Source organism: Cynocephalus volans, chromosome 1 (genome assembly GCF_027409185.1).
Source record: "Cynocephalus volans isolate mCynVol1 chromosome 1, mCynVol1.pri, whole genome shotgun sequence".
Taxonomy (NCBI): domain Eukaryota; kingdom Metazoa; phylum Chordata; class Mammalia; order Dermoptera; family Cynocephalidae; genus Cynocephalus; species Cynocephalus volans.
The window spans coordinates 287,084,076-287,100,501 of NC_084460.1; the positions used below are offsets into that span (position 1 = coordinate 287,084,076).

The following is a 16,426-nucleotide window of genomic DNA, read 5'->3' on the forward strand; positions in this document are numbered from 1 at the left end:
AGGCTTTTTCCTTTTCCTTTTACGAGAAAAGAAGGAACAACAGAGCAACTTACAAGGTGAAGCAACTTCTCCCAGAAACTTCCGGACCCCAAAGCCCCTCTACCCCGGCTCATCTGAAAATAACCCTTATGTGGGCAAGAGCCAAAGTTTGAGCAAGCGCAGTGAAAACGCAGCCGGCCCCGCCTCTCGCCAACCCCCGTTTCCGGGGGGACTGTGTTCCCGAGACACTGGTCCGACTTTTTTCCTTCCGTCCTCCATTGCTGTCTCCTCTGCAATGGCGTCTGGGCTGGTGAGACTGCTCCAGCAGGGGCCTCGTTGCCTCCTGGCTCCGGCCGTCCCCACGCTCGTTTCTCCAGTTCGGGGAGTGAAGAAGGGGTTCCGCGCCGCCTTACGCTTCCAGAAGGAATTAGAACGGCGGCGCCTACTCCAGTGCCCTCCGCCGCCCGTGCGCCGGTAGGATCCGCCTCGTGAAGAGGTCGGGGTGGCGGTCGGGAACACTGGGCCTCCTCCCCGAGGTTTGGACCCGGCGGCGGATGCACGCCTGGCTTCAGCCTTGGAAGTTTCGATAAACACACCCATGGGCCGTGCATGCGTGACTTGAGGCAAAGGAGGTGGATTTGTGCCGCGGGCGCAATGGGCAGCTCCCACTTCGTCTCAGGGACTGAAAATTGTGAGGAATGGGGTGGGCTGGACGGCACTCTTTGTGGGGACTTGGGTGTTGTGGCCCCCGTTTGTAATGTCTGGGAATTCTTCGGGTACGGATAAGAGGGAAGAAACTTCACAGCATTGCGAGTTGGGGGCGGGGGGCGTGGATTAAGTATCCACAGCCGCAGTCCACTCTCCGAAGTTAAAGGAAAAAAGTTTAGCTTTAGGTTTTTGCCTCAATCTTGTTCCAGTAGTAAAAGATCTGGCAGAAGGAGACGCAGGTTTTTATAGCTCCAAATGAGATCATACCTTACGTGTGGTTCTGCATCTTGCTTGTTCCCTTTAATAATGTGTCTTTGACATGTTGTCATGGCATCACAGACAAATGCACCTCACTCTTTTTTATGGGTCCGTTTACAAGCATTTGGGCTCCATACTATGGCTATTACAGCCAATGTAACAGTAAATATCTTTGAAGTTATTTCACCTTTGGGAACACATTGTATGAAATTTTGATAACTAATATTGCTCGCCAAAAAAATGTGTATCCAGTTTATATTCTTACCAGTAGGACCACTCTTCTAACACAGAAGGTTATGTTCTTTTCCTAACAGGCAAAAAATAGAATTTCTTCTTAATTCACATTTCTTTGCTTATTATATGGTTAGGTTTTTTAGGCTTTTAAAGTTGGAAGAAACTTTATGGATTATGTAGATTATATAGGTCTATATATTATATCGATCTTACGACTTTCAGTCCAGATCTTTCTACTTTGATGCCCATTTTTACTTAAAAGGCTTTTATTTGGAGTTTATCTTTTTTTTAAAAAAGACGTTTTAGTTCATTCTTGGAAATGATTACAAACTTTGAAACTACTTATAATATTGATACTAGATTATTTAATAGCTAATTTAAATGGGTAGTTCAAAACTTAAGTCAAAATACAAAATAAATGTAATGTACTTAGTATTTATAACCTAAATTTTAAAGAAATTAAAACTTATGTTTCATCCTAGGTGTAAAGCCTAGTTCCATGGTTAAAGCAGAAATAAGGAACCTAAGTTAGGATAATGGCTTAGTTTCTGATGTTGAAGAACCACTTTAATGTGGCAGTTGGGTCAAAGGAAAAATTAATCCAGCTGCATGTAGTATATATTATTGTATAGCAAAGGACCGCCAGTATCATCTGACTTAAGAGAATATCAGAGCCTGGCGTTAAAAAGAAATGTAACCTTTTTTCATTTCTTTTATGTAATAAAATTATAGCACAGTGAAATAATTTTACATCATTGTAACATGTTATTCTCTTTACCGTCTCTTACTGTCTGTATGTTTTCAGTTCAGAGAAACCCAACTGGGATTACCATGCTGAAATACAAGCTTTTGGACATCGGTTACAGGAAACCTTTTCCTTAGATCTTCTCAAAACTGCATTTGTTAACAGCTGCTATATTGAAAGTGAGGAGGCCAAACGCCAAAAACTTGGAATAGAGAAAGAAGCTGTTCGTCTGAATCTTAAAGATAATCGAGAACTATCTGAAGAAGGGATATCTTTTGCACAAACTTGCCTCACACAATTTCTTGAAGATGAGTACCCAGACTTGCCCACTGAAGGCATCAAAAGTCTTGTTGACTTTCTCACTGGTGAGGAAGTTGTGTGTCACGTGGCTAGAAACTTGGCTGTGGAGCAGTTGACACTGAGTGCAGAATTTCCAGTGCCCCCAGCTGTATTAAAGCAGACTTTCTTTGCAGTAATTGGTGCCCTGCTACAGAGTAGTGGGCCTCAGAGGACTGCACTTTTCATCAGGGTAGGTAATCATTAATTGCACATGCTCAACATGCTTGAAGTGGGCAGAAAGAAAAATTTCTTTTTGTAATTCATTTCTTTAATCTATCATTTTGGAAGTGAATTTTTCTGCCAACAAAAACTGAGAAAGATTTAAAGCTTTTTTATGATAGGGCCTTAATTATTTGAGTTGTCAGTTGTTGAGGATATCATCAGAAGTGAATATTAAATTCTAGGTTGTACAAAACTATGCTATCTACCGTAAGTGAATTATTGTATTGAGATAATATACTGTACCCCGGAAATATGAACAAATAAATGTTAAAATATTTTGAATTAAAAAAAAAAACCTAAACATTTACTGATGAAATCACCAGATTTGGAGACTTTAGGAAAAGAAACTACTATACGTATATCTAAACTACAAAAAGAAATGGAGGGGTGGAGGCATGGTGGGAAGAGAGCAGATAAATGCACAGAGAGAAAAATGTTTAGAAACAGAAACAGAGATCTTCTCTGCAACACTAAATGCTTTTTATTTTTTTTAAAAAGATGACCGGTAAGGGGATCTTAACCCTTGACTTGGTGTTGTCAGCACCACGCTGTCCCAAGTGAGCTAACCAGACATCCCTATATAGGGATCCGAACCCATGGCCTTGGTGTTATCAGCACCACACTCTCCCAAGTGAGCCACGGGCCGGCCCGAACCCTAAATGCTTTTAAGGACAAAGATTTTGATCCAGGGATGTTGTCTTTATTTAAATTATCATTCACATCTAAGGGCAAAAGGATCTGCTAAAGATTCACAAAGTATGTTACTTCCATAAAATAATTGCTGTACACAGTACTCCAGCCAAGTGAGATTTGAACGAAAGAATAGAAAAAGCATAACAAAAAATGAGTGAAGAACCGTGAGAGATTTCCAAATATGAGTGCTACATTATGTCCCTTCTCACAAGACACTAAAATTTTGGGGTATTTTGTTATACAACAGTAGATCCCAAAGCAGCAATTAATGTAGTAAAATATAATGTACTAATTAATATTACTGAAAACTGTTCAAATGTTAAAAAACCCCAACAAATTATGGGTTGTGACTTCTGAAGGACTACAGGCTATGTCATCTTTAGTTTTACATCCTTAGAGCCAAGGATAATGCCTACATGGTAGGTACTCAGTAGAGGTTTGGTGAATGAATGAGGTCAAAGGTCAGTATCCAAGGGGTTAGCATGGTTAGGAACTTCATGCTTAACTACCAGCTGCTGTTCTCTTCTTAAATGATAGAATCTTGGACTTCTGAGTCCCCTGTGATGTACAACCAATTCTGTGTTAGCCAGTAGCTTAGCTAATTAAAATTCTATATAATTGGTACCACTTGACTCCTGCTGTCCTTTTAGAATTTATTAACTGTGAGAAGTTTTATCCTTTGGCATTAGATGAAAACATGAGTTTTTGTTCTCTCTTTGATAACAGAGGCAACACAATCACTTTTAAGTCATGAGAACAGTCTTGATTCACACATTTGAATGTCAGGTCCTTTAAACCAGCATTGCTTGCTGTTGGAATCCATTCATTTAGTTTTGGTACCAAGTTTGATAATTTTGTTAGAGAAGGATACCTGTATTAACTAACACTTCAGACCTTATTTGTAGGTAAAACCTGTCTTTCTCCTTCCCCGTAGGGCCTATATAATAGGTGGGCTACTCACTTTCCTCCCAATTAGATAGCTTTTTCTAAAGAAATTCTTACAAAGGCCTCCTTGATTTTCATTCTCTTAATCCCTATTGCCTCTGTGGAGTTTTAAAACTGTCTGAACAGTTTTTGTTCACCTCCATGAAATTTCCACAAGGTAGTCAGACTATTTTGGAAATATTTGTTTACCATATTCTAGTGCCTCTGTTAACAGTTCCAATTAAAGATTCTATTAAATATAGATAACTCAAATATCTGTTTCTAAGTCAAGAACTTTGGCTGGCTGGTTACTCAGAGTGTGGTGCCAATAACACCAAGTTCCAGGGTTTGACCCTTGTATCGTCCAGCCATCGAAAAAAAAGCTTTGATGTCTCCCATAGTACAAGTCGGGATTGTCTTTTTTTTTTTTTTAATTCATTCATTCGCCTAATATTGAGTGTCTTACTACATGCCAGACACTCTGCTGAGCTCTGGAGCCAGAAGCTAAGTAGGATGAGATCCTATTCAACAGTTCATTAGGCAGATGGAGCAGAATGTGGGAAGCGCTCTCATAGAGCTATTAAGGTGCAAAGGGAACTCAGAGGAGGCAACAACCAATTATGTCTAGTGGTAGGATTAGGGAAGGTTTTACAGAAGTGAAATTTGCTTCTAAAAAATATGCCTCAAGGATGAGCACGTGCTTGGAAAACTATGATTAATTTTGTGTGGCTGGATCATGTTGCATCTGGAGGAATGATCAGAGATGAGTCTGGACCTTTAAGAGCTAGTGTACAGAAGATCTAACAGTGTTACTGGGAAAGTGGTTTGGGCATCAGTATTATCAGCATCTCTGAGAACTTGTTCAAAATGCAAATTCTCTGGCACCACCTCAGACTATATCATCTCTGAGAGGGCGGCCTAGGAGTCTGTTTTAACTAGCTCTCCAGGTGATTCTTCTGCTCCTGGAGATTTGAGGAGTACTCTTCTTAGTCATGTAAAGAGTATGTATTTGATGATCCTTTGGAGAGAAAGCTGGAGGAGTTCTAAATGGGAGGTTTCCATGATCAAATGCACATTTTTAGAAACTCATTTTTTCATACTGCCTCCCTATTTCTGGGGAGATTCAGCCTCCCTATTTCTGAGGAGATTCAATTCACACCCTGCTGAAAGTTCTAATAACAAATCAGTAAGACTAGGAGTCAGTAGGAAAAAATAGGAGGAAACAGCTAATCACCCCAGAAAAACTGAGATTTCTATTATCCTATTGATATCTTAGGCATTTGGAAAAGAATTATTTTTCCTTACCCTACACTTGATTATTCTGTATGGCAAATAACAATCCAGTAATTCATACATACATGCATATAAATATATGTCTCCTAAGGCATCTCTACCTCTGGACATTAAAACATTAAAAGTCCCCTACTGAGATGGACTTATATTTTTTATTAATGAAGCTGAATGTTCTTTTGATGCTTATAGGAGTGTTGTAATGAAATTAACTGTTTATTTCATGAACAAAGGGATCTTTTTAAATTTCTCGCCTGCTGTCCCCATTCATCCATCCTGTTGTTATATTTCTGTTTGTTGATACTAGTTAATTGCAGTATATAAATTGTGAAAATTAATGTTTGTTTACATATTTTCTTTTTCCTTGTGGCAGGGATGTTTCCATATTTTTTGTATAACAATTTTTTTTTCCCAGCAAAGTGAATTCTTTGAATATTCATAATTTGTTTCTCAGTTTTCTTAGCCATATAAAGAAGTATTATTGAGTCACAAAGTTTTAAAAGGCAGTTTATGTGAAATTATTAAATTATTTTTATTTCTATTTTTTAATTATTTTGAGGGGGCACTGGTTGGTACAGGGATCAAACCCTGGACCCTGTTGTTATCAGGACCACACTATAACCCACTGAGGTAATCAGCCAGCCCCTATTTAAATTATTGCTAAAAAAAAAAAAAATCAGTAACTTAATGGAGTAAGTATTGTTATCTAAAGGCCCTGAGTACCATTTTACATGAGTTTCTGCCAGAAGTTATAACTTTATTCGTTGATTCAACTCTTTAAATATTTTTTTCTTATTCGTAGGAATATAATTCTAAATTATGATAGGATTCCTCCTTCTATGGAATTTTGGTAGATCATATTGCTTGAAATGGACAGTTTTCTCAGGCTTCCAAATATATTTTTTTTGGTCCAACTGTGATGTTTGTAATAAAATTTATATGGAAAAAACTGGGAGTGAAAAAGAGCAGGACATTTTATCTTTCATTTCCCATTAAGTTTTTAATTTCTGTACTTTGGATTATGGTCCTTATGTCCTTTGTACTAGTTTAAATGTATAAATTACATTTTTATATCCAGGACTTCTTAATTACTCAAATGACTGGAAAAGAGCTCTTTGAGATGTGGAAGATAATAAATCCCATGGGGCTACTGGTAGAAGAACTGAAGAAAAGGAATATTTCAGCTCCTGAATCGAGACTTACGAGGCAGTCTGGAAGCACCACAGCTTTGCCTTTGTATTTTGTTGGCTTATACAGGTTAGTGAAATTTAAATCTTAGCTTCATAACTTTGATTAGAAAACTTAAAAACAGACTCTTCACAATTCCTTAACATAACCTATAACTGTATTAAAGATTTTTTCAAAATCTCATCCCCACGATTATCCTTACCTACTAGTCATTCTTAGGAGAAGGCAAGTAATCTCTGTTTTGGAAGAGCTTTTGTTAGCCAACTATTTACTGTAGAATTTCGTGGGATATATGTTAACCTACATTTTTCTGCATAAAAATAAAAGTTTTGACTTACATGTGTTATAGATTTCATCTTAATCCATTCATCAGCAGTTTCAGCTGAGCCTAGACCTGGAAAAGGGAGGGCTTAGTTGTTCATCAAAATGTATAAATCAACACATGTTGAAAGCTTTGTGGTTTTGTTTAGTAAAAAGGTGACCTGCCCAAAATTGATTTTAGGAGTTAAGATAAAAATGTTAAACATAAACACTGAATATCTACGATAACTAGATGAAAATTAAGATAAATATTTTTCTAATCTTTGTATCATGAAGGACTTTATAGGTGTAAAAGCAGTGGAAGACATCACAAAGGAGAAAATGGATAGTGTCCTAAAAAGTTTGATCTTCAGTATTAATTGAAGTGAAAAGCAAAAAACAATGAGATACTCTTTTTTTGTTTATCAGCTTGGCAAACCTGAAGCTCATTCGTTATCAGCAGTTCATACACTGCTGGTAGAAGAAAAAAATGTACAATATTACTGTGAGTAATTTTAACAGAAGCTGAGAATCTTTAAAATTTTCACGTCCTTTGGTTTGGTATTTCTACTTGTGGTTGTCCTAATATCGTAGATGAAAATTTGTGAACAAGGATGTTCATTTGTTGTTCATCTCTTTATATTCCATACCTAGAGCAGTTCCTGGGACATGGTGGTTAGTAAATAGTTATTGAACTCATAAAAAATTAGAAGTAAATTTGGAATCCATCAAGAGGAAAATAGTATATGCACATGATGGAATATAGTGCAGCTACTACAGGTGACATTTTAAAACAATTTTTAGTGACATTGGGATGTTTGGGGGAATGATCTTTTATCTAAAAAAAATGTAAGAAGTAATTTGCCATATTACTAACAGTGATTGTTGTTGAGTAATATTTTTTCCTAAGTATTACATAATGACTTTTTAAAAGATAGTCAAGGATATACTATCAGCATCATTGGACTAAAAACTTGGTGATAAATCTTCTGTGTGTGAAATTCATTTTTAGATATTTTCTCTATTCCTCACTTTATGCAAATATGTATGTCTGTAATTATTATTGTTTGGGTTTTTTTTTTTTTTTTTTTTTTTAAATCACTGCCTTGCTCTTAATTAGTTTAACCAGGTGAGGGTGATAGGGGATATTTCCCAGCAATTCTTGTGTAAATTCAAGTGTTAGGCTCTTCTTTGGAGTAAAATAGGCTCTTCACTATTTTCCCAAGTTGCAAAAATTCTGTCTTCATCTTTCCCCCCTGTATTTCTCTATTTAATCTTGGCTGCCACCATCAGATAGATAGAAAGCTCAAGGACTTTTTTCTTGCATCTGTAGTGGAAACCTTAGCAGCAGACTGTATGTCTATAATTATAAAGTTTAACTTACATAATTAACCTTTGTTTCATTTCAAATTACAGTCATAGCAAATATTTCTTAGCAAATTCTTTTCACGTTGTAGTTCTTTTACTTAGGTAGCTTCACTTGTTTTTCTTTAACTTTCAAGTCAATTTACGTTGAATTTATGTTATTAAGTGGGGTCGTGCATGAAACTTTCAGAGACATGCTTCTTTAAATTGCATAAGTGAAATATTAGGTAAGGAAATTTCTAGGAAGTAGGTTAAATATAATTAGAAGTAGCAAAACAAATAGGGTTATGGTTATTTAATGTGCACATTCTTTGCTCTCTTGCAGGAACATTTTTATGCTTTTAAAGAAGGTGGTTATAATAGAAATATCAGTAAAGCAGAGGAATACCCATTTTAGTTTTATCAAATTTTAATAAAATTCTAATAGCCAACATTTACTGTTTACTGTGCCACCTTACTATCTTTTGGGAATACATTAGACAGGGTTATAAATGGATAAATAAGTTTTGAAAGTGAGCCAGTTTTGAAGATCTAAAGTTCTTGATTTAAAATACAAAACAGGGCTGGCTAGTTAGCTCAGTTGGTTAGACAGTGGTGTTAAAGCACCAACGTCAGGGGTTCAGATCCCTATACTGGCCAGCTGCCCCCTCAAAATAAAAGTAAAATATAGAACTGATTTCTCATTTGTGTTGAAGTTTAGATGACAGACTCAAAAGGTGCAATTTTTCAATAGTCTTTCCTTATGTTATATAGCAAATGAATTAAAATAATCTAGTCATAGTTCCCAAGAATATTTTTAATAGCTTTAGGTTTTTATAAGAAAATATTTATATATTCTTCCAATTTTCCCATCAACAATTTACAAAAACATAGATACGCTTTTTTTATTTGAAAAATACTGGGCCTAGGAGCTGTTTATATTTCTACAGAAATGTAAATGTTTCTTTGTTTAGCTACCACACATAATGAAGCTGCAACAAAATTAATTAAAATCCAAAAGATGATATATATAAAACTTGTGTTACTTCTGGTGGGTATTACTGTCAAAAATAAGATTTAGAAGGCATAACTGCTTTGTGAACTATATCTTATGATGCAGCATGTAATTTACTACTACTGTTTGTCTTCTTTCTAGTGATAAAAAGCTGATTGCAGAAGGACCTGGGGAAACAGTATTGGTTGCAGAAGAAGAAGCTGCTCGAGTGGCACTTAGAAAACTTTATGGATTCACAGAGAATAGACGGCCCTGGGACTATTCTAAGCCCAAAGAGAAAGTTTTGAGAGCAGAAAAGACCAAAGATGTGGCAACCTGAAATTTGTAAGCAAAACAAGATGAATGTCAAAGACATTTTTGAAATTGTAAAGAAGTACACCTTATTCTTCATACCGTGTTTCTAAAATTAAGTGTTTATCAGGTCACAGTATTTTTTAAAAAAATCTTCTGTTTTGTCAAAAGTCTTTTTTTTTGACATTTTTCCAATTAATTTTCCTTAAAATCCTTGATTTTATTATTGTATGTAATTTGTACAGTTAGGTGTATTTTATTCCCCTCTAGCTTTGAGATATCATAATTCAAATGTATGTCTTACGTGAACTTTGCTGTAATATCAATAAAAAAGTTATTCTTTCTCTAAATGTTACATTGCACTTTTATTTGATATACCCAGGAATGGTAGGAGGTTGATGAACTTTGCTTCCATAATATAATTTTAACTAAAATAGAACGTTATAACTTCTAGAAATGCAAGGTACAAGTTATAACTAGATAGCTGTTTACATGATCTCTAGATTCTGTATAAGTTTAAAATTCTGTGTACTTCCGATATGTTTTAGTTATTTAATTTCTATAAATAAATAAATGGCAGAAAAGGTAAATGTTATGCTTTTAAGAAATTGCCTTTTCTAAGAAAGTGAAACGCAAAAAAGCAGCTTAAAATATTGATGTTAATGGTAAAATAAAGTATGTACTTATCAATTCCACTTAGTATTCCATAATCAGAGTAATAGTTACTATGTACCAAGCACTGTACTAAGTATAAGAACACATTTAATTCAGTAGAGGTCAAATTTTAGAGTGTCCTTCTGGTTTTTTAATTCATTGTGTTCAGTTTAGTAATCCTCTAACTGCAAATTCCCTTTGATTGATTTCTTTTTAACTTTTTGGCAACAGTGATAATTTTTAGTTTCAGTCTGCCAGTAGTCACTCCCAGGCGTTAACAAGAGAGGTGGGACTTGGGAGTTGAGAATAGAAAAGAGGTAAAATGTTAAAATCAATAGCCCTTTTGTCATGAAGTCTTTTTATAAAAGAGGAAGGAACTTTGAAACTTTTTGAGACTGGCCAGAAAAGTGGAACTTGGTCATATCATATGTAAGAGGGTTTACAGCTATCACAGGCAAAGCAGGGACTGTTTTTGGAGAGGAAATTTTGAGAGGAACCTAGTTGGCTGAATTAGTTTGTTAAACTTGAGTTATTTCACCTTTTTTTTGAGTTAACTCCAACCCCTAATAATTAAACACAAGGATAAAGGACCGAACCCAGTAGTAAAAACACCACTTAGGTGGGTCATCCACAAGTAAACATGGTTTGATAAGCATTGTAGCAGGAAAGAGATTATGTAATGAAAATTTCTGGGAAGCAAAAGACAGTAAATGTCTTCTAACCACTGCTGAATGACAAAAATTACAGCACATTTAGTTAAAGGTCTCATTTGGCTTTATGGTGGTTCTAGAATCAGGCAATCATTCCATAAAGTAAAATTAAGTGTTCTAGTGAGCTAGAACAAAAGAGGCTAACTACAGACAGAAGAAGTTCTGAAGAAAGCAAAGGACAAAAAGCAGATTGTTCATTTCATAGTTACTTTCATTGTAAGGTAAGGATAGGGAGACAGAACAAAAATAACTGTTTACTTCAGGCTTTAATCCTTTGTAAGGATCAAAGCAGAGGGAGCTTCATGATCGTGCTTATTGAAGATTTGTTATATTTGTGTGTGTGTGTGTGTGTGTGTGTGTGTGTGTGTGTGTGTGTGTATATATATAATTTTTTTTTTTTTTTTTTTTGCAACTGGCCGATAAGGGGATCCAAACCCTTGACCTTGGCGTTACAACACCAACTCTTACTGAAGATTAAAACTGGCCTGTCTGGGAATTTTTCAGGTCAGACAGCAGCTTGGTTTGGGCTTGGTGATGTGGAACATTAGCTGGAGTGACTCCATTTTGTTTTTAGTCTGCTCTGTGAGGGCCTAGTGCAGGAACTTAGTCCAAAACAATAGCTTCCTATAATTTTTAACACCACGTACTCATCCTGCAAATGCAAAATGTCCCATTCTAGCTAAAGTATTATTCTAATTTTATTTTAGGTGAACATTTTTTTTAAAGGCTTTAGAGTTCAGTTGCAAACTCAAATAATCCTTTTTTCCCCTCATAAGTAGTGCTGTAATGCCATCCCAAATTTCTCCTGCCCAAGGCAGTTTGCAGGACCTTAACCTAAAAGCTTGGAGGGGAACTATGCTTACCCTTAGGTTTCCAAGCTTCCAAACCTTGAAAGCCTCTAGATTTACATATGAAACAAAGCTAACTCTAATTCATAAAACTACTTTGCAAGTAAGAGATCCCTTATAAAGAATGTGATTTCAACACATTTCTAACTAAAACTTTTAAACCTAAGTGGTACTTTTTAAAAGCTCTCATTAAATATGATGGGCTGGAATGTAGAAAAATTAACATACTTTTACAGTTCCATATGAAATAGTTTGAAACGTGGAACCAATCTCTGGAAAACTGTTTTACTTGTCCTGTGAGAATAAACATGTAAATTTGATATGTGGATAAGAGGAATGTGGGTACAGGGTGTTGTCAAATGGGGCATGTGACCAGGAACATTCAGTGACCATTTGGAGGACTAGCTTTTTGACTAATGCATAATTGATGTTGAGAAGATAGGCATAAGACCATAAGGAAGGGATATGAAAGTACTGATACTTGAACTTGGGTTGACACCAGAGGAAGATATTAGTCATTTACTTTAAAATTCTGACCCTCTTTCTTACCTTTTCCCGTTCTCCAGTTCTGTAAGCCCGAAGTATAATTGTACCAAAAGTCCCTTAGCTGTAGCAGTAATGTCTACAGACTCAATTACATAAGGTCTATTCTTTTTAATTCATACTATGTTTTTATTAATATGCATATACAAAATGGGGAATATCATTCTCAAAGTGTTTTATGTGGTCATGAGAAAGTGAACTGGAAAGTGTAACAACTCCAAGAAAGGATGGAATGAATTGGGGCTGTTTTTGTGTTCAGCACTGTGCTAATTTTGGCCACAAGATGGTGCTCTAATCCTACTGCACGGTTTAGTTTGCAAAGTGCCAGTATGGGGAACACTATTTTCTACCTATACAAGAAAGATTATATATGTATTTGGCACGTGATTACAGTGAAACATAACTTTTCAAGGCCCCTTACAGCTCTTAATATCCTATGAATATGTCTGCAGGAGCTAGCTCACCTCTCCTTCAGGATGTTGTAAGTTAAGAATTTGATGTTCGAATAATTCCCCTCTGATGCCAAGATATGGATGTTTGAGCTCTTTAATTTTTAAGATATTTTTCTGGGCTCCTTCTTTTACTTTCTCCCTACTTTTTTTTTTTTCTTTCTTTTTGGTATCTGGCTAGTAAGGGGATCCGAACCCTTGATCTTGATGTTAGCCTACTTTTTATGATGGGAGAAAATGCACTACAGAGGCAGGGGAATCCTAGTGTCCATCTTGATGCTTCCTAAACCCAGATTTGACATTCTTCCCGTCAGAGAGGCCAGCTCACAACACTCCCCTGCTGAGAGATGCCCACTTCAGGATGCGCAGCTGGCAGCCGGCTGCCCAAGTTCTGCATCTTTAAGCCTTTCCCCCCCCTCAGTTGATCCCTGTACTATGTCTCCAAACCTCAATTTGTAGATTTTCAACCATTGTCCTCTGGGACCTAGAGCTGTGACTCTTCCCTTTGGTTGGGTATCAGAGCACTTGAAAGCCATGGTTCTTTCTGTAGAACACCAGGGATGACTACCTAATCCCATCTGGCAAACTAAGAACAATTTTTCCAAGAGAAAATTCATGCAGTCAAAAATCATACCTATAAGCACACACATGCTCCTGAAAACAGCAAGCTCTTTTGACATTGGCAGTGTCTGTGCTTTCCGTTAATACTCATTTGTTCTTGTTCATTTATCTGGCTGCCTGTTAGTGGTCACTGACAACAGACTAATGGTTTAAGAAAAATTTCTCGGGGAAAACCAATTGAGAAAACTAAAAGCATTAACTTATTCTCCCTTCAAGTGAGGAAGAACTCCATTATTTGATTATTTGTAGAATGTCTTTTTACAAGAGATGTTATACATTGAAAGTGCAAAATGAACTGAGTTTGTTCTATTCTCTTTTTGCAAAAACAGCTAGAGAAGGATATTTGTAATTCGGAGAAGAGTTTGCCTGACTTTCTGATGATGCTTCTACATAAATTACAGATGTCAGCATCTTGACACCAAGACAACATGTCAGTAAGGGCCAAGAGACATTTAGCAATAGACTATATCAGGGTACTTTAAAAGGTTCATGGAAAAATTTGTATTCTTTCATTGTATTTTCCATGAACTTTTTGAAGTACCCTCGTACAGTCAATAAGACAAACATAGTAAAAAATCAGCTGACCACCATCAGATTACCTTGATAATGATGTTCATGGGCTCCTGACAATCTGCCACTAAGACTCAATTCCTGGTCCTAGGATTGTTTTCCTGTCTACGAAGAACAGGCCTGCCACACTTCTCTTTATCTTTGGTAACTGGAATTATAAACTTCAGATGAAGGAAGTATAGCATTAGGAAATTTAAAAATTCATTTCCGGGCCGGCCCCATGGCTTACTCGGGAGAGTGCAGCGCTGGTAACTCCGAGGCCGCGGGCCACGGGTTCGGATCCTATATAGGGATAGCTGGTGCGCTCACTGGCTGAGCGTGGTGCAGACCATACCATACGAAGGGTTGCAATCCCCTTACCAGTCAAAAAAAAAAAAATTTTTCATTTCCATTTTGCTACTTAACATTCAATCATTTAGCCTGCAAACACTAACAATGTATTTGGTATATGAAGAACAGTGATTTCTCATTTAGCAAATTTCTCATTTAAACCACATCTATCTCTTTCTTCAAGACTGGAGAGAGTCAAAGGTTCAGTTTGGTAATCTCCGAAGAGATGGGGCTTTAAAGCCAGTGGTAACACTCTTTAGCCTCTCAAAGCGGACTCTCAACAGGCAAAGGTCATAGTGTCTTTTAAAATTCGCAGGAAGTGGAGGATAGAAGTCATCTGCCAGCTTACATAGTCCTCACCTCTCTCCCAGCTGTCACCACTGATCAGTCCTAGGAAGTGGGCATTTGCTATTCTGCTGGCTCAGAGAAAATTTCTGCCATTTCTACTTCAGTTTCTTGGACCCCTTAATGTGGAGCTCGTGTTTTTCATTTTCAGAAAAACAAAGAGTTACCAGTACAAAAGCCACTCCCTTGTGCCTTTTTGTAGAGTTCTCTTATGATTGGGGTTTTTTTCAGGTCACCTGTCATTATCTCCTCTTTAGGACAAAGACTCAAAGGCCAATAAAAGCTTTCAGTGTATTTGGGTCAGCGCCTACTCCCTTTTCCACTGTGTCTCGGGCAGAATTGAAAGTACCCATCTCATTAAGTATCAAAAGACTGACTTCACTGGTTGTTGGCCTCAGTTTTCCAATAGGTCTACCATTGTGTTACTTTAGGAAAATTGCAGCCTGTCTCCTATTCAAACTCAGTGTGATGGCTAATCTTTGTGATAAGTAGTTTTGCTCAAACATGTCTACATAGCAAAAATGATCTACCACAGGCCTGTAATTTTTGTGGTGGTCTCAATATTTTAAATTTTTTCCAGTTTCCCTCAAGGAAAGGAATTTTCATAGTTAGGTCTTTTTGAGGTAAAATGGACTACAGACTCATCAATTTAGGAATATCAAATGGTGAAAGTTGAATTATACAAAAAAATAATTGGAGAGGAACTTTTCCCCCAGTACAGAGATTATAACAGATTTCAAAAAGTCTGCCAGAATTAGAATCTGGGTGTTGACTGGTGAGGAAGGGGTAAAGGTGAATAAGTTAGGAAAATCAGATGGAAATAGAGAAGATATATGGTCTGGGAACCTTGATACTATGACTTTCCAGGTATGTCATAAATTTGAAACTTTACTATCTAATAATCAAAGAGGTACTCAGAAATGGGACCAAATACTTCAAAATTTAATGTGTCCAGTAAAATGTGACCAATGTACTATTGGGGAACAGCCCATTTGTATCACATAACAGGGTCACTGTCACATGAGAAAGGGAAACTCTGTGGTCCTTTCTGGAGTGAGGATTGCTGGAGACAGGAGCTGGACACTTTTACATCCTCTCTCTCGTTCTCATACCCACTTTGACCTACTTCCATATCTTGTAAATATGAGGGTACTGCAAAAACTTCGTGGAAAGGTTTGTATTATCTTTTAATTCTATTTTTCCACACACTTTTTGAAGTACCCTCATACACTTGCAACAGTGAGGTATCTTGCTGTGCTAGGATCATCTCTTTCCCAAGATTAAATTACCTGGAGAAAAGATATACTTCTGTCTGTATCCTCTGGTATTTGGTACCCAATAGGCACTTGTGATGGTTAATTTTTGGTGTCAACTTGACTGGGATAAGGGATACCCAGATAGTTGGTAAAGCATTACTTCTGGGTACGTCTGAAGGTGTTTTTAGAAGGGATATGTACTTGAATCAGTGGATTAAGGAAGATCCATCCTTATCCAGTGTGTGCAGGCACCATCCAAGCAGTTGAGGGCTTGATTAGTACAAAAAGACAGAGGGAAGATGAATTTGCTCTCTCTTCTGGATTTTGGACTCCCATGTTCTCCTGCCCTTGGACAGCTCCCCTAGTTCTCCAGCTTGCAGACAGCATATTGGACTTCTCAGCCTCCATAATCACGTGAGTCAATTTCCATAATAATAAATCCCCTCTCATCTATCTATCTGGAGAACCATGACTAATACAGCACTCGAATGAATGAGTGAATGAATCAAATATATTATTCTCATTTTACTGACAAAACTATTACTATTTTAAACTATTCAAAATCATATA

General features: G+C 36.8%; 1 protein-coding gene across 1 annotated transcript; it reads left to right on the forward strand.

Moving 5' to 3' along the window:
- The first annotated feature begins 261 nt into the window (after positions 1-261).
- On the forward strand, positions 262-9,783 carry MRPL44 (mitochondrial ribosomal protein L44). Its single transcript, XM_063113864.1, has 4 exons — positions 262-453; positions 1,985-2,453; positions 6,471-6,649; positions 9,381-9,783. The coding sequence occupies exons 1-4, from the start codon at positions 275-277 to the stop codon at positions 9,556-9,558; spliced, it is 1,005 nt and encodes a 334-aa protein (XP_062969934.1). The 5' UTR covers positions 262-274; the 3' UTR covers positions 9,559-9,783.
- Positions 9,784-16,426: the final 6,643 nt, after the last annotated feature.